Raw genomic sequence first — 27,008 nt, 5'->3', positions numbered from 1 at the left:
AGTTATTGTACAGTAATTGTTCAGACATTATAATATATTGGTATACTGCAATTAAAAGAAACATATACACACTATGAAGTGTTTGTGTGAGTGTTTTGCCGCACCACCCATAACACCACAACCCCAACCCCCCCCACCCCCCCTCCCAAGGCCATGATCCTAGGGGAAACACTGCACATACATATATACATACACAATGTAAATAAAGGGGTTCAGGTTCAACAGAATACCAGTGATGATGATGCATGTCTTTGCCTCCATATAATTTAATATTTAATAAACAGTTAACTGGGTCAAATTAACCCAGTTGCTGGGTTTGTCCATATTTCACATATAGTGCTGGGTTATATTTAATGGTCAAATGACTGGCAGTTAAAAATCTCTTTATTATAAGCTGAAATAAACTGAAAACACTGTTATTTTACAGGTGTTTCCTAAATTATTATGATCAAACACATTCACTGTATAAATAAATAAAGAAAACATCAGCAACAGAACATTAAACACATCAGATCTCTCTAGATCTCAACATCTTCACTCATTACAAACCAGTCTGACTTTATTTCTTTCATACAAAACGTATTATTGAGAATTAACAGAGGTTTCGATGTTGAAGTTTTATTGAAAATAATAAAGTTTGAAGTCACTATTGTGGAGATAATTGTTTGCTTTAGTTCACTTTTAACACTAGTTTTTCTCTGTCTGCTGTAACTGTGTTTCTAAAGCATGTTTGTTATTCACTGTTAAAATATTGCACTCATATCCTGTAGGGGGAGCAAGTGATGAGGAAGTTGACAGAGAGACATAAGTTTGATATGTTACAGAGAGCTGCTTTAAATATTCAGTTAAATAACACTCAGAGTAAACCTGTGAGGAAAGTATATTCAGGGGTTATAACTTTAAATAATAAAGAATGAAATATAATATTAAGAGACTCAAACTCCTCCTTGTCACGTGACACATGAAAGTGAAACTATTATAAGCAGGATCTGTTTTGTCATATGAGGAAGTAAACTACATTAAGAGAGAAAAACACAGTGAGTATCACAATTTCACAATCATCTTTAATAGTCAAAATCGATCCTGACTGGTTTAAAGTGAAGTACAACATTAAGCAAGTATCATATAATTTGAAAGTAGTTTAAATGACATTAGGAGAGAAAACACAGATTCTGTAAATCATCAGATTGAACATTTACTTTCATTTTAACACAGTGCTTGTCTGAATTTGTTATGCTGTTTGTGAATAATTTGATTCTGTGTAAATAATGTCAGGATGAAATTGTTTTTCATGTGTGCAGGTCATTACTGTGGACTGACTGATGAGACAGAGGTGGATTTGAGAAAATTAAATGCTGAGATGATTCATAACTCACTCTGTGGATCAACATCTGTATCTGTTTTTAGATGAAACCATGACCTCCAGAATGAATCTCTCTGAAGAACATGAAACAAAGATAAAGACAGTCAAGAGGTGAGAGAACTTGAAATGTTTCACATTTTTAATGCTCAGAAACAATAAATACATACTACAATAGCATTTTCATTTATAGTCTGATTCAGGGGGTGAATCAGATTCACCTGAACACATCAATGTGTCTGTGAGGAAAAAACAACTGATGGATCTTTCAGATCTCTGTAGAGATGAAGACTCTTCTGTTGAGTCCATATGAGATATTATGAGTGTCATATATACTGTAGGTGTAGTGTATTATAGACATTGTCATCAGGTGTCCCTGTTACTGCTGGATGTTTCTGTTTCTGTCTTCATCTATATGTGTGTATTGGTCTTTTTTTTTCTATAATGCTTGAATGAAAAGGGCACATGTGGCAGATTCCTTTTATTTATAGACAAAATAAACTTTCATCTTTTAACTCTCAAGTCACAAAAGACTCCTCAAGTGAAAGATGAACATTTAAGAGAGGTTGAAACAGTAAAAGGTGTTTCTGTCAGAGCAGTGTGAGATTTTCTGAAACAGTTTTTATTGCTGTTATATTTTAGTCTGTGGCAGAATGAATCTCCTGAACCCAGCTGTGTGTCCATGAAGAGTGACCAGTCAATGGATCATCCAATTAGTTTCAATTTGGGAGAATCATCTGCTGATCTGAGGTGATGTTTAGTTTACAATATAAAAATACATGATATTTTATTATTTAATTTTATGATGTGCATTAAATACATTAATACATATTTACAAAAATATTCAATATTTGTTTAACTACAGTCAGAAACATGAAGGACCAGAATCACATACAGCAAAGAAGAACTTAGACTCCATTTTCAAGGTTGGTTTTGTGTGTGTGTGTCCATCCCAACACAATAACCCTCTGGGTAAAAGTATTAAGAAATGGAGAAATCTGTGAAATCCTCTCTATAATAGTCATATTTACTTTCCTACACATGTAAGATCATTTGTAGGCCACTATAAAGCAGATCAATGACCACTAAAGTAGAGAAGATGAATCCATATGTAACCTGACTGCTGCACAAAGATGAACATCAATCTAGCAAACAGACAATCCAGTCAAACTCCCTCTTTTAACCTCAGTATCTGTAGACGCTGATGTTTGAGCATACAGTGAAAGTTATTAGCAGGTGTGATATAATTCAGTGATATTTGTTAGTATTCATGCCTTTGACTAAACTACAAAAATGACTCTTGACTCTTGTGTATTGTTTGAATATTCACTATGATTTCAGGAGCTTGAGCACAAAATAATTTCTGAGTTAAAAAGCTTTAAGAGACTACTGAGTCCAGATTACCCAGAATGCTCTGAAAGAGACCATTATGATGATGAGGGTCATAACAGAGTCAGAGAGGGGCTTCTGAAGATCACACTGATCATCCTGAGGAAGATGAACCAGACAGACCTCGCTAACACACTACAGACCAGTAAGAGCTCTGGATCAGCAGATTATAGCCTGTATTTTTATTATGAACCTTCTGTCTTCAGTTAGTAATGTTGATGAATGTCATGACACATCTAACATATCAAACCTATAAATTAATTTCTAAAAAATTGCTTTGCCAATAACAACAGTTATTTCCTTTGCTCAGAACTGATGCCTGTGTATCAACAAAAACTCAAATCCAGACTACAGGACAAATATCAGAGAATCAGTGAAGGAATGTCCAATCATGGAGACTCAACACGTCTGAATGAGATCTACACAGAGCTCTACATCACAGAGGGAGGGAGTGGAGAGATCAATAATGAACATGAGGTGAGACAGATTGAGACAGTGTCCAGGAGACCAGAGACACAGGAAACACCAATCAACTGCAATGACATATTTAAACCCTCACCTGGACAAGACAAACCCATCAGGACTGTGCTGACTAAAGGAGTCGCTGGAATTGGAAAAACAGTCTCTGTGCAGAAGTTCATCCTGGACTGGGCTGAAGGAAAAGCCAATCAGGATGTTCATTTCATATTTCCACTTCCTTTCAGGGAGCTGAATTTGATACAGAAAAATCTCAGTCTTGTGGATCTTCTAAATCACCTTCACACTGAAACCAAAGAATTTAAGTCAGCAGATTATGATGATTACAAAGTCATGTTCATATTTGATGGTCTGGATGAGTGTCGACTACGTCTAGATTTCCAAAACAATCGGAGCTTGTCTGATGTAACAGAATCAGCCTCAGTGGATGTGCTGCTGACCAACCTCATCAAGGGGAATCTACTTCCTTCTGCTCTCCTCTGGATCACCTCTCGACCAGCAGCAGCCAATCAGATCCCTCCTGAGTGTGTCGTCGACCAGGTCACAGAGGTACGAGGATTCAACGACCCTCAGAAGGACGAATATTTCAGGAAGAGAATAAACGATCAGAGTCTGGCTGATAGAGTCGTCACACACATCCGATCATCAAGAAGTCTGTTCATCATGTGTCACATACCAGTCTTCTGCTGGATTTCAGCCACTGTTCTAGAGAGGATGATGGGTAAAGCAGAGAGTGCAGAGATTCCCAAGACTCTCACACAAATGTTCACACACTTCCTGATCTTTCAGACCAAACTGAAGACACAGAAGTATGATGGGAAATATGAAATCGATCCTGATCAGGCTAGAAAGACTATTCTGTCTCTAGGAAAACTGGCTTTTGAACAGCTGGAAAAAGGGAACCTGATCTTCTATGAGGAGGACCTGAAAGAGAGCGGCATTGATGTCAGAGAAGTGTCAGTGTACTCAGGAGTTTGTACCCAGATCTTCAGACAGGAGTTTGGACTGCAGCTGGGGAAGGTGTACAGCTTTGTTCATCTGAGTATTCAGGAGTTTCTTGCTGCTTTATTCAAGCTGCTGTCCTTTTCTGAACAAAACACAGGACTGATGAATGTGTTCAGGTCACCAATGACCAGTTTACTGAAGGGAGAAGTGGACAAGGCCTTACAGAGTGAGAACGGACACTGGGATCTTTTCCTCCGGTTCCTTCTCGGTCTCTCACTAGAGTCTAATCAGACTCTCTTACAAGGCCTCCTGAGAAAGACAGTAAGCAGCTCTGATATCAATCAGGAAACAGCTGAATACATTAAACAGAAGATCAGGGAGAATCACTCTCCAGAGAAATCCATCAACCTGTTCCACTGTCTGAATGAACTGAATGATCGTTCACTAGAGCAGGAAGTCCAAACATACCTGAGCAGAACAGGTTACAATCGTCTCTCTGGAGTCAAACTGTCTGCTGCTCAGTGGTCGGCTCTGGTGTTTGTGCTGTTGAACTCAGAAGAAGAGCTGGATGAGTTTAAACTGAGTAAATATGATCCATCAGAAGAATGTCTCCTGAGGCTGCTGCCAGTGATCAAAGCATCTAGAAAGGCTGAGTGAGTATTTTACAGTGTCTTTGTTTTATTGACTTTATTGTATACAGTAGGCCTTTGTTTCTCTACCATGTTTCTGTATATTTTGAGGTCTTTCTTATGTGACACACTGAGCTAACATCATAGAGTGCTCTACTAATGACCTGATGAGTTGAATCAAGTGTGTTTGATAAGAGAGATTCATCCAAAATGTGTAAAGTTGAGGTGCCTTCAGGAACAGGGTTGTGACTCTCTGATACTACAAATATTGGATTGTAGTGATGTTACGAATGACACTGAAGATTGGATGTGCGTATCACGCATGAGACACAATTTCTAATGAAGCCCCGTATCGATCGATGACAAATGAAGCCTCACTTTCTGTCCAATCACGTGAACGATTCACTTCTCGTGTCTGAATGTTTGAACCGGTTCGAACCCCCAGATCTTACTTTACTAGTAAGTTTTTATTCAGACATATTCAATTATATTTTTAAGTACAAGTAATATGAAGAATACTAATTATTTCAGGAAGATTAAATATCTGCCATAAGCAATTCATATATGTGTACATTATTCATCATATTGTAATTCGTACTGACATTAAATACCACAGTTTAATTTATCAGAGACAGAAATTCAACACATACTGTTAGGCTTTTATTTATGCAGGTAACATGTATTGATATATGGATGTGCGGTGGCTGCTTTTTTACTAACCACCAGATGGTGCTGTTTTTGACCCCTCGATGCTTCAAATCTTTTCCCCTAACTTTGATGTAAATAAATTGGCATTAAATATAAGTAAAACTAAGATTATGTTATTTGGGAGATATAAAACAAATCCTCAGAATTGAATTAGAGGAAAGACTCAGTGCTTCACGAGACTTCATTTGCCCATCACTATTGGATTGGGATCAATCTAATAATACACATGTATAAATTAATTTCATTAAATTAAAACTGTAGACAAAATGCATCTTAGTAAAACTGCAGAAAAGTAAAAGAGTTTTAGTTAATGCCACTCGAGGAACAGATGTATGTTGTTCTTCTTCTTCTTTGGAGTTTAACGGCGTCTTTCATTCGTAAGTGTTGCACTACCGCCACCTTCTAGTTGATTCTCCTCCGATGTTTCTCCGCTCTATTTCCAGATTATTTTCTACACAGATTATATTCTACACATCAAACCAGTATTAACTAAGAAATTACAAATATTTTTCTTGTCTTGCCCAATCACCCCACTTTTCAGTACATCTTTTATCTCTGCCCCTACCAACCCATCTTTAATTAATTCTTCCATCATTTTTCTTTTTAATTTTTTTATGCAATAAATGAACAATTACAATTACAAAAACAAAAGAACAACAATGAGGGTCACATACAGTAATCCAGAGCATATTATGTTGGTTTATAGGATTTACACCATGAAAGAGTCTTGATTGTGAAAGAGTTCACATACACATCAAAATCTTTTCTGAAAATAAAAAAGTAAGGGGTTTTCTTTGAAAACTTACATTTATGAATGTAAAATTTTGCAAGGAATAGCAATAAATTAATAGTAAATTTACAGTGAGAAGGGTCTACATTCAAAGAGTAACCAAAAAACACAATTTTGGGAGATATACAGAAGTTTGGAAGTAAATATTTTTTAACAAAATTAGAAAAATCAACCCAAAATACTTTACAATAAGCACAGTCCCAAAATAAATGATTGATTGTTTCTTCAGACTGAAGACAAAAAGAGCAATTGGGGGAAACACTATTATTAAATTTAGCAAGTTTGTAATTTACCGGGTAGCAATTATGGATAATTTTAATAGAGACTTCAGCAACTTTATTAGTTAAGAAAAATTTCTGTTGAAGAAGCCAAAACTCTTCCCATTGTATATCACTAAATATGTTTTTCCAAAAGCTTACACAAGCAGGTAGAGAAATCTGAGATCTATTAATAATTGAACAAATGTCTTTGTTTGACATGGTATTGAGAAGACTTTGGTTAACAAATAAGTTAGTGTTATCAAAGATTGGAGAGACTAAAAAACCTTTAGGGCCACACTTGACTAAAGGTATAATACAATCAGGAATTGCACCAAAAACAATGGCATATTCTCTTGGGGACTGGAAAAGAAAATTCTTGCATAAATTGTTTATAAGTGAAAAGCACAACACAATCATCTAAAAGCTGACTAACTAAAAGTATATTTTTATTAAGCCAATTATGAAAAAAAAAAGATTTGTTTTTATATTCAATATTTTTATTGTTCCAAATAAAATAACCATGTGGAGAAAAGTTATAATTATATATAAGTGACCAACTTATTAAAACCCGTTTATGAAAACAAGATAAAGTTAAAGGTATTTTAGAGATGTCAAAGTTGCAGCGCAACAAAAAATGTAAACCTCCAACTGAATTAAATATATGGTTTGGAATAAAATTCCAACAGGACGTGGGGTTGTTTAAAAAAGTCTTTATCCATTTAACTTTAAACTAATTATTAAGAGTGGAAAAATCCACTGACTCAAAACCCCCCATAGCCCGATCAGCATAACGCTTTTTTAAATTGAGTTTTAGAATTTCAAACAAAATCAACTATAATTTTGTCTCGTGTTCTACAAATTTCCACAGAAACATCCAGTGCCAATGCAGGATAGAAAACCCGAGATAATCCATCTGCTTTAGAAAGAAACACTCGACCTGTTATTGACAGATCACGCTGTGACCAAGAGTTTCATTTATGTCGGACAGAGAGTATAAGGGGTTCAAAATTAAGCTTTGATCTCTTTTTCTGATCTTTACATATAGTTACACCTAAATATTTGACTTCAGATTTTACTGGGATGTCACAAATGTTAACATCAGTAGAATCTTTTACAGATAAAAGTTCACATTTATGGATATATAAGACATAAACCAGAAGCAGAGGGAAAAAAATCTAAAAGAATACCCTTTTTAAGACATTCTAAATTGACATTTAAGAGAAACGGTGAAAGATAATTTGAAAATTTCTTATAAAACTCTGTGGTCAAACCATCATTTCCAGGTGACTTATTTAGTTTTAACTTATCAATAGACTCTGAAATATCTTTAATTTGAATAAGAGCTTCACATAAATTCTTGCCGTTATCATCAATTTCAGAAATGAGGTCCGTATCAAGGGAGTTAAAAAATAAGTCCAAATTCTGTTGAGAGTATCTGGAACGATAAAGGTCTTTATAAAACTCTTCACAATAGTTTGATATTTCTTTATAATTCTTTAAAACCACTCCATTTACCTTAAGGCTACTTCTAGAATTTAGATGATTTCACTGTTTCTCTAAACTAAAAAAATAGTTGGAGTTACGTTCTCCCTCCTCCAACCACCTTCTTCTCGAGCGAACAAAAGCACCCTTTGCTTTTTGTATATACAAGTTATCTAATGAATTCTGACGTTCAACCAGTTCTGATTTCTGATCAACAGATAAATTGTCAAATGAAACACTGGAGAGGCAGACAAGTCTTTTAACAATATCAAGTTCCTCTGCTTTATATTGTTTAGCTTTTTGAGTTCCAGCTTTAACTAAGATTAATCTAATATTATATTTTAACAGCTCCCAATTAGAACTAAAATTATCCTCGGCTTGAGCTTTAAGAAAAAAATGAATCCTAGATATCACAGACCCACAAATTTCTGCATCCTCTAATAAAACAGAATGAAGTTTCCAGTATGAGTTATATGTTCTTGAATAAGCAGATGGTTATCAAAAGACAGAATGATGGACTTATGATCAGACAATGGAGAAGGCAAGATTTCAGCCTTAGTAACATAATTGGATAAAGAGTCCAATATTAACCAAAAATCACTTCTAGACCTAAGTGAACCAGAACTGTTAGACCAAGTAAACTGTAAAACATGAGGATGTCAAATGTCAATTAGGCCAAATCAGGAGATCAAACCACAAAGGCCTGATGAACTATGGGAAAGTCTAGGTGGTGATCTGTCCAAATTATTATTTATAGTTTGATTAAAGTCTCCACCCAAAAGAATAAACAAATTAGGATACTTAGATTTAAAATATTCTAAATGAATTTCTATTGAATTAAATAACCTGAGGTTATTTTTTGTGGCATTAAATCCATAAATGTTACCCAGGACAAAAAAAGATCATTTAAAGTAACCAATAAAAAAAGAAAATGGCCTTCAGGATCAGATATTGTCTCTATTATCTTCCCCCTAAACTTGTGCTTCAAAGTTAAAAATTAGAACCACATGAAGAAAATAACTCATCACCCCATTGTGATTTCCAAAACTTAAAATCACTAGAATTTGCATGTGACTCTTGTATAAAACAAAAATCAGTATTAAGTGATTTGGCATATAAGAAGATAGCTTTGTGTTTAACATCACTACACAACCCTCTTACATTAACTGAGCAAATAGAAAAATTTGGAAACATTGGACAATGTGACACCAGAACTGTAACAACAAGTGATAAAGTAAGACAACTTATAAACTATCATGTTTTAATTAAGTTGTTGTTTATTTATTTATTTTAATGTATGTAGCCTGGTACACAACTTATATCATGTTTTTATTGGCAGCGAGAACTAAATGAAGATAAATGTTTTGGCGTGTGATGTGTTTATTGAACCAATCAGATAAGAGTAAATGGAGTCTGCGAGAGTCTCATTTGATTGGCTACAAAAAGGTGGTGGACCCGCCCTCCCCCTCACGCTTGCAAAATAGTGATGGGACAGATCATTTTACTGACTCGGACCTTTGAGTCTTATTCAGCAAAATGAATGAATCTTTTTTCGAGTCATTTCGTTCATTTTAGCAAAATATAATAAAAATGTTACATGTTACTTCCCTAACACATCTACTGCTTACACAAACGTTGATCACACTACAAACAAGACAAAACTATAATGCTATAAGAAACAGAAAAGATTAAAAGACGGAGCTCATATCGGATTATTTCAGCAACTTTGTGCCCTACATACACAACAACCCAGCTAACACAGTTACGTCGTGACAACGTTACTGGACCGGACCATATTCGTCGCAGCGACGTACCAAATAACGTTCCAGCGACGTAACTTTGTGATTCCCATATTCGTCGCGGCGACGTTATTTCGTACTTCGCTGGAACGTGGTGAGTACGTCTCAAGGACCAAACTATCACGTTGTGAGGACGTGATTCTAAAGGACCAGATTGGTCGCAGCGACGTAACTTTGTGATTCCCATATTCGGCGTGGCGACGTTACAGTGTTACGTTGGTGGGACGTGACAAGTACGTCCTAACAACCAAACTACCACGTTCCTTATATTTTACATTTTTACTTCTCACCTTTAGTCTGGTCCAGAGGATGTGCTCATACCACCTTTAAATCAGTATATAAATGACAAACTCATAAACATTTTCTGCTATAAAAAAAACAGAACACTTAATTCTAATGTTTTTTAATCGCTATAGGAGATTTTAGTGAATATATTCAATACATACATGCAAACCATTACAAAAACATTATATTCTAAACATGAAATGAGCAAAAACAGTGCATTCATTAATTAATCAGCATTTATTCAGTGTTATTTCTACAAACACTAAGCCAATAGACCAATTATCTGTTTGTAAACATCCGGGATGCGCGCAGCTTGGTTGCAGATCGCCTTTACAGCTAGAGAATTACAAGGATACGGCACAAAATACTTGGATTTAAAAAGAGTATAGATTATATTGATTAGATGTCATTTTCAAAATGTTATTCGCATATCACAACAGCTTGTCACCCAGCCATAAGCACTGTTATTCAAAGAAATTGACATTAGATAGTGGGATAGTCTTACAGATCCGATGACGTTTTTCATTGGCGGTTCAATTGGCAGTCTGTGGAGCCATGGAATAAAAGAATAAAAAAACTAAATTTGATTTTATATTTCAAAATTCTGACTTTATTTTCGCAATTCCAAGATTATATCCCACAACTCCAGAAGAAAAACATTCTATCTTTTCCCCTCGGCTCAGAGTTTATATCCCACACTACAGCTTTTTTCCCTCAGAATGAACAAACTCACTAGTTAAATCGAGCTATAAAGTCCGAATTAGAAGATATAAACTTGCATTTGTGAGAAACAAAAATCAGAATTGTGAGATAACATAAAAAAATGTTATGTTAAAAAGTTAATAGTAATAGGTTTAAATAATATTTCGTGCTGTAGCTGTACGGCTAATACAGTACGTTCCCTATGAACAGCATATGTGAATATTATGTAGATCTATAAATCTAATTTATGCTTTAAAAGTACAGTAATCGTAGCAGTTTTCATCCATAGTATGTCTGTTTAAACGTCTGTGTTTAGCTTCAAATGGCGTCTTTGACTACAGTATTATATAAAAATTATTTGCATTCCGATTTTGACTTCAAAAGGCTCAAAAATATTTTTTTTTCTCTTATTCCATGGAGTTTAATCGTTTACCTCCACTTGCTACCAGTGTTTTTCTGCAACCACTATGCGCGCGCAGCTGCAAATGACGTCACTGTGACGTCTACTCGAAATTGGTCTATACATTTTGAACATTACACCTATTCTTTAACCATGCAAAGTGTTACCAAGTCATGATCACGGATATTTGAACACATCAATACATAAATCATGTAAATTTTACTGAACTGTTTTAATTTTACTAAAAAGTTTCTCATTATTGATGGGTATAGTTTATCTGTAAAAATGATCAATAATTAATCAATACTCATTGACAACTCCCTATAATCTGGTACAAAAAAGACACTGATAAGGAAGGAAACAATTCAGTAGTGACTTCTTTATTACTTTAAGTTAATTTGTTTCCTGAGTGTCCTATGTATGAAACACCTGCTACAAATATCTGATGGTGATGTGCTTCAATACTGCTTCACTATCAAAAGCAAAACCTAAACAATATTTCATTACCAAAGGACCATAGTACCCGAGTACTCTGATGTCAAACATGTTCTTCCTCCTCTTCGCCATCTTGAGCCTGTACTGCCAATATCATTCTCTGGCACCTGAAAGGGAGGATCACCCTGTTAATGTTGCTAATGTATGTACACAATCAGTCAAATATCTGCAGTCTTTGTGTTTCAATGTTTTTCGATAGAAGTCTATTCTGCTCATCAAGGCTATATTTATTTAATCAAACTTACAGTACAACCCTGTAATATTGTGAAATATTATTTTTAACTTAAAATGTTTTCTATTGTTTTTCAAAATACACTTTAAAATGTATTTCATTCTTGTGAGGCAAAGCTGAATTTTTCAGTAGCCTTAACCCCCAGTCTTCAGTGTCACATGATCATTCTCATATGATCAAGATTTCTGATTATCAATGTTGACAACAGTTGTGCTACTTAATATTTCTGTGTAAATTGTTTTTTCAGAATTATTTTATGAATACGAAAACAAACAAAACAAAACATAATTTTTAAATCTTTTGTAACATTATAAATGTATTTACTATCACTTTTGATCAATTAAATGCATCCTTGCTATTAAAGTCTTCCCAAAGAAAAAAAAATCTTATTGACTCTAACCTTTTGAACTGTAGTGTACACAAAAATTTAGGCAGCACAACTGTTTTCAACCACAATGATAATAATCAGAAATGTTTCTTCAAATCAGCAAATCAGCATATTACAATGATTTTGAACACTTACAACTAGAGTAATGATGCTGGAAATTCAGCTTTGATCACAGAAATGATTTACATTTTAAGATTAATTTCAAAGTTTGACCAACAGTATACATTACTACATTTAAATGAAAACACATCTTGTAATAAACAATGCACACATTCTTAAAGAACTTATGTTCTGATGATTACTTACATCCCTCACGGCTGCCTTCTTCAGTGGTTCCCAGACTTCCTCATTTTTCACCTTTCCTTTGAATCTACACAAAAAACAAAAAAAAACAGAGAATTTGGATAAGTCACCCCAGACTTTTTTGATGGTGGCCACAAACTGTCAATGTGCCTTTTGAAATCTTAAGTGGTTCTCCAGCTTCTAAAGGAAAGGCAGAACCTGGGCCTTATTCACAGAGAATTTTATCTCACTACTATGTGTCCTAGCTAGGATATTTAGATTAAAACCTATTTACAAAACTCTTAAGAGTCTACAATATCTAAAAAGAGGGTTCAGTCAATGCACAGACCAGGGATCCTCAAATCTGGCCCATGAGATCCACTTTCCTGCAGAGTTTAGCTCTAACCCTAATCAAGCACATCTGAGCATGATAATCAATGTCTTCAGGATCATTAGAAAATCACAGGCAGGTGAGTTTGATCAGGGTTGGAGCTAAACTCTGCAGTGGACTGTCCATCCTGGGTAAGATTTGAGGAACCCTGGCATAGACTTTCTTTTTTGTTAAATTTCCACACTGTGCATGGGTTGGAGCTCTTAATACTGAACTCTCAAAGTGCACCAGATAGACAAATTTAACTTTAAACTGTACAGTACATTATTTCTTACACAAGACCATGGCCCCAGATCCCCCAGGCAGACCAAGGTCCAGCTATCCTCCATAGTCTCAAAAAAATCCTGTGGGAAACACAGCAAAGTGATTTTGTGTATGATTTAGGCATAGGGCTAGAGTAGGGCTGCATGATAAATTGCATGTAATTATCATGCGCGTATAGTCAGTAAAGCCAGTTTCTTTGATTAGTAGTAAATTTCCATCACCTGCATTCAGCTGGACAGCAATTTATACATGGAGTCGTAAATCACTCACAAGCTTTTCTCTGCAAAATGGAACTTATTTTTGATCCCAAGTGATCAATTTTACTGTATGAAAATTTTGGGGGGTATAATATGTCACACTTTTACTTTAATTTGCTGATTTACATAAATGAACTATAGTGTCCTGCACATTAATAAAAAAAAATAAAAAAAATTATATCTACACTTAGTTTTTGCTTAACACTTACACCTAAGTTTTCGTTACTTTCATTGTTCATGTTTTGCTCTATGGTACATCATCTTTAATTTATTAGCATTAGAGCTGCTCCATTGCAGCAGCTACTGTAATCATGCGTTTTGTTGTAATAATGCAGGGAACTACTTGTTATAAATCTCCTAACAGTGATATTTTCACCAATAAAGTTGTGTATGCTTTATAGTGAATGCCCCTATAAATTTTATATTTCCGAATTAGTTTTAATCCAAATTATGCATGTGCTAAGTGAGTGAACATCGATAAAGATCACCCAACAGAACTGCGCTCCCCCGTCCCCCCCCCTCTCCCTATCTTTAGATAACTTGTGCATTGTTTTATTTACTTGTTTTTGACATATCTGACAGAACTACAAACTTCTGTGAGAAAACTATATTAACTCGTCAAGCTCGTACAGTACCTCATACCGGTATGGGTGCACCCCTAATTTTTGATCTGGAAGTGGTATCTATCTAGTTATGAGTAAATTGTAAAATCCAACCCTGTGAATTACCTGCCTCTCCTCCTGAGCATTTTGTCGTGTGGGTCCAGGAAGGCTTCTTGTATGTCTGGATATCGATGCGCACTTCTTTCAACCATGAGAAATGCAGTTCCAGTGTGTCTTCACAAGCAGGGCAACAGAATGGTCAGGCAGGCCTGAAATATAAACATATAAGCCACTAAAATCAATTTAAATCTATAGTTGTGCCTGAGTGTCACTGTAACAATGAGGTTTAGTTTGTCACCCAGGATTCGCTGATTCCTATGAAACAGTTTTCATGATGGATTATCTCTTGATCCTGGATCCTTGCAGCCATTCATTTGGAGATGGTTTGGATGATATGCAGTTATTTCTAAAGAGGAAAGAATCAACAATACAAAAACACCAATAGCAGCATTGCTGGTCCTGTAGCTTATATCAGTTTTTCAGTACTGAGCAAGTCAGGAGCCAAATCAGTACCTGTTCTCGATAATCATCCTTATTCATAATCATAATAGTTGTCTGCTTGGTGCTGCCCAGTCTGTCTCTCCACCTGCTGACAAAAATGTTAGTTTTACAACAATGAATAAAATATTTAGTCTACTAGGTAGTAACAAATGGGCATCTTTTCTAATAAGCAACTCACTGAATCATTGCCTGGTTCACTGGCAGTCAGGACCTAAAGAAAATTAACCACTTGTTTATTAAAAGAAAATTTACCACTTATTTATTAAAAGATTTGTTAAAACGAACGTATCAGATCTATTTGTGAATGAAAGGTAACGTTAACTAGCATAAAAAGTAAGCATGTAAAAAACACCTTTAACACCAATAGTGAGCAAATGACAATTTACAGGTCTGTTGCTCGAGGGGAAATGCGGAAATTATTGTTCCCACATACACTGAAGGTGATTTCACTAGCATCGGTCTAATTAAACGTTTAAACAGTAGTTTATATTCAAGCTTACAATATGGCTAGCATGAGCAACATAAAGCGAGAGTGGCAGGCAGTCAAACAAACTATTACGGTTGAAGTTTTAATTTTACAGTGAATACTGTATAGTTTATTGTGTTACATTTCAAACTAAACTAAAAAGAAGGAATACAATTTTATCTCATGATTTTAGCAGTTAACGTTACCTCAGACCGCGACATAACCAAACATGGCATTTATTTACTAAATTAATATAGAAAACCTACGAAAATACAAAACACTACTCATCTTACATGATATCTAACGTTATATCAGCAAAAATGATGAATACAAATAGATTTATAGCGCTTACCTTTTCCTTCGTGTCCATCTGCTGGAAGTTGACAGTTAAAGTGACGGGCACGCGCACTTACGCAGCACTCAAAAAGTGACGTGCGCTGGTTTAAATGTTCACTTGTCCAATGCCCTTTTTCAATAAATTTCTTCTGTCATTCACAAGCATAAATTATTGCTATTCCGTAACAAACTATTTGGTTTTTGTTTTGTCATTAATTTGATTACAAATATATATCTATATTTTAAATGACGGCATAATTATTATATTTCTATAACAATTCATGCCATCATGCAAAATGCTTAATTAATTCAGTATATTTCCCTTATTATAGGCTATCCAAATGGTATACACCTTAAAAAGATAGGGCCAAATACATGTAGTGCAATATGAAAAGTTATCTGGAGACCAGCTGACCACGTCGCTACAACGTTCCCATGCGACTAACTAGCGACGTCTTTTGAGGACGTGCACAGGACGTTTCTGGAACCTTAGCCAAAATTCTGAAAAATGGCGCCATGACCTCACGACCTTGTCAAGTAATGTCACGCTGACCAAATGACGACCAACTGGCGACGTCCTCACAACATACTGTGTATGCTGGGTGGAGACCATGGGATCACGTCCCTACAACGGTCCCCATGGGACCAACTAGCAACGTGTGTAGGACGACCCCACGATGTTTCTGGAACGTCACCAACATTCTAAAGCCTTGAATATCTCTCTAGCATGTATAAATGAAATGTCAGTCTTGACGAATAAATATCTAACATTTTAAATTGTAAGCATTTTATATTTAACAATTGTAAATAAATTGTAAATAAAATACTGGTAGACCTATACTATAGAGACCAAGGGACCATGTCACCACAACGTTCGCCATGAGACTAACTAGCGACGTCTGTAGATGCCTCGCTTATCACACATGATTATGAAGGGGGTTTTGTTGATCCTTTTCTCGCAACTCCCAGCAAAAGTCCCCCTGGGAAAAAGAAAAGAGACAGTAACGATGTATCACTTGCTGAGATTTTCAACGCCATCCAGTCCATAAACTCCAAGCAAGATTCGGTTATTCAAAAGATTACTCATATTGAGAGCTCCATTGAGGTCACTACAGCTGCGGTGAACTCTTTGTCTGACACTGTTAATCGACTCCTGTCAGATGTTGCCTCTCACGGTGAAAAGATCGGTAAGGCCGAATCGTCGATTCAACATATGCAACATGAAAATGCTTCTCTTAAGCTCCGAGTGGAAGAGCTAGAAAGGTATAGTCGCAGATGGTGTTTGAAACTACTCGGGGTGAAAGAACGTGAAGACGAAAACATTCGAATGACAGCGATCAGTCATCTTGCCAGGGTGGTCCCGCGGATCAAGGATAAACTGGAGGAAGCTGTGGATGTGGTTCACCGTGTAGGCAAACAGTGATCGGATGGCGCGCCGCGTCACGTCATCATTCGCTTCGTGACAAGGAGGCACTGCGACATCATATGGATGGAAGCGAAGAGTTCCATGTACCTCAGAGAGAATAGTCTGCACATCAAAGAATTTCTCTCCAAAGCGGACATTGAAAGTCGGAATAAACTCTGGCCACTTGTCCAGGCGGCTCGAAAGGAAGAGAAGCAGGCCGGTTTCAGCGGCCCCTTTGCTGTTATTAACAATAAGAGAATCGCTGCCAACTCAGCACAGTATCCTTGAAATTACTGAGTTTTCAACTGCACTCCAGGTTCTACTTTCTCTGCACATGTCTGCTTAGTTGACATGACTTTTACAGTTTTCAGCTGCTCTTCAGGTTCAAATTTTTTCTGCATATGTATGCCTGTTGTTACTTTAAGGCAGTGTTTCTTAAACTTTTTCTGTCATTCCCCACTTTGGAGGTATGGAAGGGTTGTAAGCCCCACCTGTCCCAAATCATCCCCAACAAAATTGTAATAAACTGGACTTTAAGTTTAACTGTTCAAATTTATTGAAATAACATTACATTTTAAAACCGTAACTTCATATAACAGCATTAAAATCTTTCACACATGGAACCTAAATAAAACATCTAATAAAAGTACAAATATATTATCACTTTGCATGAAATAACACTTTGTTCAAACATATATGATAACTATAATAATAATGCATTTATGTTTGCATTTTACCTCTGATAAACTCAATTTAGAAACAAAGAAAATAAAAGTGTTGTGTTTTCTTTATATTTTATATATTATATTACTTTATTATTTTTTTATTATTTTTTGTTTTGTAGCACACATGTTTTCAAAACGAGGTTGAAGGCTTGATACTGCCACTCTCAAGTCATGCTCAATTCTAAGATGAGATCTGTATTTTGTTTTCAGTGAAGCAACAGCTGAAAATCCGATCTCGCAAAGGTAGGATGTAGCAAAAGGAAGAAGAATGGCCAGACTCCTCTGCCCAATGAGTGGATACTCTTTCTCCACTCCAAGCCAGAATTCACTCAGTGTCTGAGCTGGAAACCTCAGCCTAAAAGTGGAGTCACTCGTCATCTCAATGTATTGGTCCTCTTCTGCAGAGCTGAAATCTGCAGGTGCTGCAGATAGAATGAGTTTGACAGCAATATATTAAACAGTATATTATAAATAAGTGTACAATATATAACTATAATAAAAAGTCATAATTAAAAACAACAAAAAATAAAGTAAATAAAACTCAAATACAAACCTGGTGTATTAAATGGATCGATAATCCAGTCATACTGCATGCTGTTGTTTGGAAAGTATTTTTGAAACAATTGTGTCAATGTAGAGATGTGCAGTTTGATACAAGGGATCACTGTGGTGGCTCCGGAGGTACTGGTTTCAGAAATTTCATGCAGATTCTCAAAGGCAGCAGTATTTCCTTCATCAAGGTGCCTGCCCCATACATCAAGCTTTCGGATAAATGCACTGATCTTGTCTGCTAGGTGAGGTAGGTGCTTGTCTTTGCCTTGAAGCTGAAGATTTAATTCGTTTAGCTTTCCAAATAGATCGCTAAGATAGGCCAGTTTCATTAGAAATTGTTCATCCCTGAACTTGCCTGAAATGTCATACACACGTTCCGCTTCCAAGAAAGCCAGAATCTCCGCTCTAAGCTCAAAAACTCACGACAACACTTTGCCACGGGACAGCCACCTTGCATCGCTGTGAAATAACACGGCTGTATGATCAGCTCCCATCTCCTCACAAAGTGCGGAGAACAGTCGCGCTTTCAGGGGCCGGGCTTTGATGAAATTGACTGCGCTCACAACGACAGTCAAGAAGTCGTTAAGTTCGGGGCTGAGATGCTTTGATGCCAGAGCTTCCCTGTGAATAACACAGTGTGTCCATTGCGCTTCTGGGGCGACCCTTTTTATAAGTGCTTGCAGTCCTTTTCTTTTTCCTGCCATCGTCTGAGCACCGTCAGAACAAAAGCCTATACAGTTTTCCCATTTCAGACCATGTTCTGTGAGATAACTGTCAAGAATCTTAAAGAGTTCATCAGCCGTCGCCCTGGTTTGGACATACTTGCAAAACAGCAAATCCTCTCTCAGTTACTCAGAGCATACAAAACGGACATATGAAATAAACAAACAATCTTGATTGCTGACAGTAGCCTCGTCTACTTGCAGTGCAAATCGTGTGTCTCTTAGTTTTTCCACGAGTTGGTCCTCGAGATCATTTGAAATGTCACATATACGTTTTGCAACGGTATCGTTTGACAGGGGTATAGTTTTCAATTTGGCAGCACTCGTCTCATCCAGCATAACTGACACCATGTCAAGAGCAGTGGGAAGAATGAGCTGCTCAGCTATCGTGTGTGGTTTCTTGCAACGGGCAATCCTGTACGCAACTTTGAAAGAAGCCATCTGTGCATTGTTATTAACTGAGGTAGATTTTACCATTCGACTTTACTGTTGACGATATTCCGAGAGTTTTCTTTGGAAGAAGTCAAGCGGTTTATTCATGTGTTTGGGATGTTTTGTCTCTAAATGCCGTCTTAATTTGTTGGGTCTCATGCTGTCTGCAGCTAAAGTTTTGAGACACAGAACACATACAGGTCTCTCATCTGTCCCCACCACACCAGCTGTAAATCCAAGAGCAAGATATGCCTCATCATATTTTCTTTTTGGTTGGCCTTTTTGATGATTAGGTCTACTGTCTGTCTTGGTTTTCTCTGCCGGCGCCGAATCTCCAGTTTTCTTTTCGTTCCGCGTAACAAACCTATCCATTTTAATTATACCTGCAACTGTGTACCGCCTCTCCACATTTAATCATTCCGCTTCAACTACTCCGACGTAAAATCACTGTCGTAAAGTACTGTGGTTCCACGTGACATTTTCAATGCCATTCGTTCGCTGATGTTGTTTTAATTTAGGATTACGTTTAAATGTGTCTTTGTTTTGTTTTGGGTGTATGGTAATTAAATAAATGAATTAATAAATTTAATAACACAAATAAAAAAAAAATAAATGAATAAACAAAAAAGTCCCCCTGTATTTCGCGCCCCACTTGTCACGTCTCTGTTCCCCACCAGAGGGGCGCGCCCCACACTTTAAGAAACACTGCTTTAAGGGCTTTTGACCATTTTCCAATGATTATTCAATTCTTCTTGTACTAAACAGCGTTACAGCAGTTCCAAGTTAAGTGTTTAGTGTACTTTGAGATCACAGTTTTCTTTTTCTTTCCTTTTTTCCTGTCATTTTTTATTTACATATATTTTATGGACAAATTTGAGTTTAATCATCTGAAAATTATTTCTTTAAATGTGCGGGCTTAAGAGACAACACTAAAAGAAAGGCTATTTTCCTGTTTTGTAGACGTTATAATGCAGATTTTATTTTTTTTACAAGAGACGCATTCTTCTGATGCTGACATTAAATTCTGGAAAGCTCAATGGGGCGATAGGATTTATTTTAGTCATGGCTCAAATAATTCAGCTGGTGTTCTTGTTCTGATTTATAAGTTTAAAGGAGATATTGTTCATTCCAAGTCTTCCCCTGATGGTAGATGGGTTATACTAACTGTTAAGTCAGAAAATGCAATATTTATAATTTGCAATATTTATGGATTTAACTCTCATACTACGAATAGTTCTTTTTTTGCTAATATTTCTGTTTTATTATGTAACATGCTGAAAACAACCCCGAATGCCAAATTAATAATTGCTGGTGACTTTAACAAAGTTCCTGATGTTTTTATGGATCGATTTCCACAGAAAATGCGTCCCCGTTCTCAAAGTTGTAATATCATTGATTCCTTATGTAAAGACTTGTTTTTAGTTGATTCATGGCGCTACTTTAATAGTAATGTATATGAATATACATGGAGTAATGTATCAAAGTCTTTAAAATCGAGAATTGATTTATTCCTCATTTCATCTAATCTGTTACATCATGTTCAAAATATTTCCCATCATTATGCGCCTTTTACTGATCATCTCTTAATTGAAATGACTTTGCAGACTGTTCAGAATTCTAATAGCCTTCGTGGCTACTGGAAATTTAATAACTCTCTTTTGGAAGACAGAATTTTCATAAGAAATATTGAAGATTTAGCCACCAATATATTTAATTCAGAGACAACAGATTTTTTAAATTTAAATCCAGACATTTGGCTATTAAACGAAGTAAGGAAATAAAAAAGGATAGAGACCACACGGAAGCAGAATTGTTGGATAAAATTGATAGTCTTTGGAAAGTTCAGTTTCTCTCCCCAGTACAGGATAGTGAGCTCCATTCTTTACAAGCAAAACTTAATTACCTGTATACTAACAAGGTTAATGGAGCTTTTGTGCGGTCAAGAGCTAAGTGGATAGAAAAGGGTGAGAGGAACACAGCATACTTTTTTGCCCTTGAAAAAAGGAATTTCAAGAGAAAATCATTATCAGCATTATCTATTAATAACTCCCTATGTGAATTAATTTCGGAATTTGTTAGCTCTTTTTATGAAAATTTATACCAATCTGACTTTAATTATGATATCTGCAAAGCCTATACTGATAATATTCAAAATTTTATTCCATTGATAAATAAGGACTTTAAAAGTGTTTGTGATTCTAATCTTAAAAGGGAAGAATTGCAGTTAGCTCTTCGACATATGAAAAAAGGTAAGAGTCCTGGTCCTGACGGACTATCGATCGAATTTTACCAACATTTTTGGTATATTTTAGAAGAGCCACTTTTCTTAATGTTTAGTGACTGTATTAAAAAAAAAGAATTGGCGACAACTATGAAACAAGGCTTAATCTCTCTGATCCCTAAGCCAGATAAGGATCCTTTGGAAATTGACAATTGGAGACCCATCACTCTCTTGAACACTGACTACAAATTGTTTGCACTAGTATATGCTAAAAGATTAAAATTAGGATTAGATCAAATTATTAATGAATCTCAAACAGGCTTTATGAAAAATAGGCATATTAGTAACAATATTCGTCTTCTTTTTGACCTTTTAGACTATTCTGACCAGATAGAATCAGGGGCTCTTATTTTGTTTTTAGATTTTTGTAAAGCCTTCGATACAATCGAACATGGCTTCTTACTTCACTCTCTGAAAGTTTTTGGGTTTGGGAATAATTTCATTAATATTATAGAAATGTTTTACAAGGATATTAATAGTTCTATTATTCTGAGTACGGGAACGTCTAAAAGATTTGGAATCCATCGTGGTGTACGCCAAGGTTGTCCGATTTCTCCCTTTCTGTTTTTATTAGTAGCTGAACTTCTTTCCATTCAAATTTTAAACAATCAAAGCATTTTGGGATTAAAAATATTTGATAAAGAATTCAAACTTTCTCAATTGGCAGATGACACTGCATTATTTTTGAAAGATAAAAATCAAGTGAAAATAGCCCTCGATTGTATTTCCAATTTTACTAAATCTTCTGGTTTAAAGCTTAATCTTCATAAATGTGAAATTTTATTTATACACAACTCTATAGACTTATCAATTGAAAATATACCTGTAAAAGACTCAATTAAATATCAGTTAAATATCTGGGAATCCACGTTTCTAAAAATACATCTGCCTGTGAACAATTGAATTTTAGGTCAAAAATCAAGAAAACTAAACATATTTTGAATAACTGGCTACAAAGGGATCTTACCATTTTTGGGAGAGTATTACTATCCAAAGCTGAGGGCCTCTCTAGATTTGTTTACCCTGCTCTTTCCATATATGTTAGTGATGAAATTTCCAAAGATATCAATAAATCCTTCTTAGATTTTATATGGAAAAATAAACCTTACCAATTAAAAAAGGACATTATGTCAGGCAAAAGAGTAGAAGGTGGATTAGAGATTGATTTTTTTGACATTAACAATACTTTTAAACTTAATTGGTTAAGAAATTGTCTAAAAAATTACAATTCTATGTGGTTTTATATCCCACAATGTATCTTTCAAAAACTTGGAGGGTTGTCCTTTCTTTTGAGATGTAACTTTCTTCCAGGGAAGTTACCTGTTAAATTATCTAAATTTCACCAGCAAGTATTACTGGCTTGGAAAATTTGTTTTCATCACAACTTTTCTCCACATAAAATGCTTTTATGGAACAATTGTCTCATCACTTCTAGGAATAAATCGTTATTTTTGCGTAGGTGGTTTGAAAGGAATATTTATTTTGTTATAGATATGTTCTATGAGAGTGGAAACATTTTGTCTTATGAAGACTTTATGCAAGTTTACAATTTTCCCATCCCCTTTAAAGAATTTAAACAAGTGGTTAAAGCTATTCCAAATGGGTTGATACAACCAATAAATAATCATCTTTCTTATGGAAACAATGAAAGAATATTTCCAGAATTAAAAGTTGATGGTATTGCAATACATTTTTCCTCTTGTAATAATAAAAATATTAGACAAATTTTGCAATCAAAACATAAAATCTCACCTAGAGGAAAATTCTTTTGGAATGCAAAAATTTCTGATATTAATTGGAAAACGACCTGGTCAAATCCTTATAAATTTTGTATTTTGAATAAAGTTAAAGAGGTGCATTTCAAAATACTTCACAAAATTTACCCATGTAAACTAGCTCTTTCTAAATTCATGGACATTAACAATATTTGTAGTTTCTGTAATGCACATGAGGAAGATTTGTGTCATTTGTTTTATAATTGTGATTTGTCTCTTAGATTTTGGTCTGATGTTAGTGCCTTTCTATTTCTGCGAAGAAATGTCAACTATATGCTTTCTTTAAAAGATGTGATTTGTACTTATTCACACAAAAGTAAAATGATTGAGTATGTTGTTAACTTTTACATTTTACAAGGTAAATATTATATTCATAAACAGAAATTTGCAAAATGCATACCAAAGTGTAATTTATTTTTATCAGAAATGGAGATTTTGAAAAAGTCTCTAATGCAAATTAATAATAAAAAGAATGTCATATTGTTAGATTTCATAGAGAAATTCTTTTCTGATATAGCTCCCCCGCTGCAACTGTAGAATATGTCCTAAGGAAAAAGGAAGAAAATGTTAACTATTGTTTAGTTGTTTCAGTGGTTTTTGTTTTATTTTATGTTTATATATAAATATTTTTTTTTTGTTTATTTTATTTTATCTTTTATTTTTATTTTTTTTATTTATTTTATTTTTTTTTTATCCATTTTGTTTCTCTCCCTTTAAAAGTCTGTTTTACTGTATAAGATTGCTTAATATTTTGTATATCTGGATTTACTTGTTAATGTTTTTGTAATGTTCATTCTTTTTTCTTGAATAATTAATAAAAAAAAAAAAAAAAAAAAATAGCGACGTCTGTTGTGGACGTGCCCACAACGTTTCTGGAACGTTAGCCAATATTCTAAAAAATGGAACTTTACCACGATGTCGTCACAACGTCGCCATAAAGTAATGTCGCGCTGACCAAAGGACGATGAACTGGCGACGTCGTCACAACATACTGTGTTTGCTGGGAAGTCATTCAGACATTTGTAACAGTTTGTTTTTTTACACATACAGATTGGTTTTACACAGTCAATTCGTTTTGCAGTTCTTTAAACTGTTGTTTTCGTGTGCAAATCACTGTTCACAGGCTTGCAGTGCTTTTGACCGTATTTTTAGGAAAACAACATGCCAAAAGTGTAAGCGCGGAGAAATGGAAGTCAGAAGAATGCAGATCGTATTTATTTTGCAAAAGCATGAAGCTGCAGTTTCACAATACATGAATTACACTTAAGAGTAACAGTGAAATGCTGCAAAGCATTTTTTCTTATGCTTGAAACACGATTTACACTTTTACAAAGCTTCTCTTGCACATGCTAATTTAATTTACACTTACAGTTTTATGTACACTTGCACAACGCTTACTCTTTACATGCAGATCTTTATGGCATTATATTCTCTCCATAGGATGTTACGTTTAACACAGAGGCTCTGAAGCTTGTATCAAAAAAGGACACATTTCACATTGAAGCACTGTATCGGAGCTTGATTCGTTTTGAGAAAAGCACGTGATCTATGACGTCCGAAGCTTCAATAATTTGAAAACCACTTGACTGCTTCAGTATCTGCTTCAAACTATTGCGAACCTCAGTGCCGTTTCCTTCACATTGTATTATACTTTAATGTGTCAACATTGTTTATTTGTTTATTTTTTAATAGTAATTGATTTATTGAGCTCAAAAATGTACTTTGCCCATGAAGTAACAGTCTAAGGAAGTCTGAGGCAGAATTAAAATAAACAGATCATAGATTTAATTGATGAATTTGTTTCATTTATTTGACTTATTTTAGTGCTTGTACACCGACACAAATTAATGACTCTGACAATGACCATTATTTATATACAATAAAATAAAACAAAGAATCATTTGCAGAACCAGAGTTCTGCTTTGAGTAGTAAATCAGGAAAACAACAAATTATCGCAGGCTTAATACAAATGAAATGGCAAAATCCTCTTCAATAGTCAAGGTTGAAATTTTTATATTAATATTTGTAGTAACAAAATATTCTCTCAAGTAGTTTTGGGAATATTTATGGGAACATTTGGGTCCTATTTGTTGAGTCAAATCTGAAGTCATTTCAGTTTGAGTCTGGGGTCTGTTAAAATGGGTCTCGACTCTAAGTCACTCTCTGTGCCTGGTTTAATAATTGATATCTATGATATGTATTACATCTGTGTTTTTCAGCAATTACACTCGACACATGAGTCAAGCACTAATAACTCATCTTTAATTTTCTATATATTCTCTGCAGTGTTTCCGACTGTGGTATTACACAGAAAGGCTGTGCTGCTCTGATTTCAGCTCTGGAGGATCCACACTGTAAACTGGAGAAACTATGGTGAGTCTCATCACATCTCAGTAACTATAAGGTTTCAAGTAAAAAGCAAAATTACTCGGATATTTTTTCTATAGCAGTGGTTTTGATTGTTGTCCTCTCACTCTCAGTCCAAACCTTTTTTTTTTTTTTAAATAAATGTAAATTAATTAATTAATTAATTGCGATCTTATTAATTATGATATTTTTTGAAGCCTTTTTTAAGACCAGCACTGTAGTGTTTTTTTTTTTTTTTTTTTTTTTTTTTTTTTAAGTGACTGCTAGAATCTAGAAATGCTTCTGTCATTACTGCACACCAGTATTAGAGTACAATCAGGCTAAATACACGAGTCTCCTCTGAGTTTTCAGGCAAATGAATATTGAATGCAACTTCCAAAGGGAAAATATCTAAATATTTGAGGTGGCAACAATGGCCTCACCAGTATGGGGCAAAATGTCCACAATATTGATAAAAATATTTCAACTAAAGTAATATGTTTTGCATAAAGTTAATTCTACAAAAAAAAAAAAAAAAAAAAAAAACTTTTGTGTGCTTGTACCATATAATACCAAAATAATTTATGTATGTTTTGATTCTGATAAATCAAAATGAAATGGTAATCGTGAGTAGGCAGCAGCTGCGATTGTCATGCGTATCTTTCAGTGAAGTGCGGTTCTGTGATCAGCAGTAAATCTTCATCTGAAGGTCAGAGGGCGCTCTCATACAGAAACACAAAATACACCAGAAGACGACACCCATGAAATCACAATCACTGCAGCTGAATAAACAGAAGATTTAACTGTATTTATTGATTCAACGTGACTAATAAACACACGACCACGACAATATATGGGTTATCTGAGTTATTATTATTATAATTTTCATTATAATAAAGTATATTTGTAATACAGTGTCTTCATCACTGCTTAGAATAATATTAAATATGTTGTGTGCCTTATTCTGTGTAAGAAGCCACATCATCTCACAGAAGGATTTATTTCAAACACTCGACTGACGTTATGAAGTGAATTTGGAGTAAAAACATGTTATTAAATGTGGTATTTTCACATGCTTTCAGATGTACTACCTACACAGAGCCGTAGTTCACAGAGAAGCTGCGCAAACAGCTGTCATTATCGCCAACGATTTCTATCCATTTCATAATCGCGCAATAGGCCTATTTCACAACCTGACGTCTGCAAGCTGGAAGTAGGATAAACTCTTTTCCAGTAAAAGCGCTGCCAGAGCGGCGGAGACTGAAAATA

General features: G+C 35.1%; 1 protein-coding gene and 1 long non-coding RNA gene across 5 annotated transcripts in view; one reads left to right on the top strand and one right to left on the bottom strand.

Annotated features, from left to right (window-relative positions):
• LOC127161551 (NLR family CARD domain-containing protein 3) overlaps positions 1 to 26,519 on the top strand; it is a 33,652-nt gene extending 7,133 nt beyond the window's left edge. The window contains exons 1-8 of one of the 3 annotated variants that reach the window (XM_051104291.1): positions 799 to 1,037; positions 1,302 to 1,474; positions 2,003 to 2,110; positions 2,226 to 2,286; positions 2,702 to 2,894; positions 3,060 to 4,824; positions 25,680 to 25,766; positions 26,432 to 26,519. In XM_051104291.1, coding sequence (XP_050960248.1) covers positions 1,416 to 1,474; positions 2,003 to 2,110; positions 2,226 to 2,286; positions 2,702 to 2,894; positions 3,060 to 4,824; positions 25,680 to 25,766; positions 26,432 to 26,504 — 2,346 coding nt within the window. In that variant the 5' untranslated portion in view covers positions 799 to 1,037; positions 1,302 to 1,415 and the 3' untranslated portion in view covers positions 26,505 to 26,519. Of the gene's footprint in view, positions 1 to 798; positions 1,038 to 1,301; positions 1,475 to 2,002; positions 2,111 to 2,225; positions 2,287 to 2,701; positions 2,895 to 3,059; positions 4,825 to 25,679; positions 25,767 to 26,406 lie in introns of those variants that run through there. The other 2 variants (XM_051104294.1, XM_051104292.1) reach the window with 2 other exon arrangements.
• On the bottom strand, positions 12,655 to 14,674 carry LOC127161552 (uncharacterized). 2 transcript variants are annotated; one of them, XR_007827082.1, is made up of 4 exons: positions 14,496 to 14,674; positions 14,264 to 14,406; positions 13,290 to 13,358; positions 12,655 to 12,711 (listed from the first exon to the last, which is right to left on the bottom strand). It is a non-coding gene; the product is annotated as an uncharacterized LOC127161552 (long non-coding RNA). The 2 variants fall into 2 exon arrangements; XR_007827081.1 differs by having other exon boundaries at positions 14,264 to 14,674.
• Positions 26,520 to 27,008: the final 489 nt, after the last annotated feature.

The sequence above is a fragment of the Labeo rohita genome, unplaced genomic scaffold (assembly GCF_022985175.1).
Source record: "Labeo rohita strain BAU-BD-2019 unplaced genomic scaffold, IGBB_LRoh.1.0 scaffold_669, whole genome shotgun sequence".
NCBI lineage: Eukaryota > Metazoa > Chordata > Actinopteri > Cypriniformes > Cyprinidae > Labeo > Labeo rohita.
This window is presented reverse-complemented; position numbering and strand designations above follow the sequence as displayed.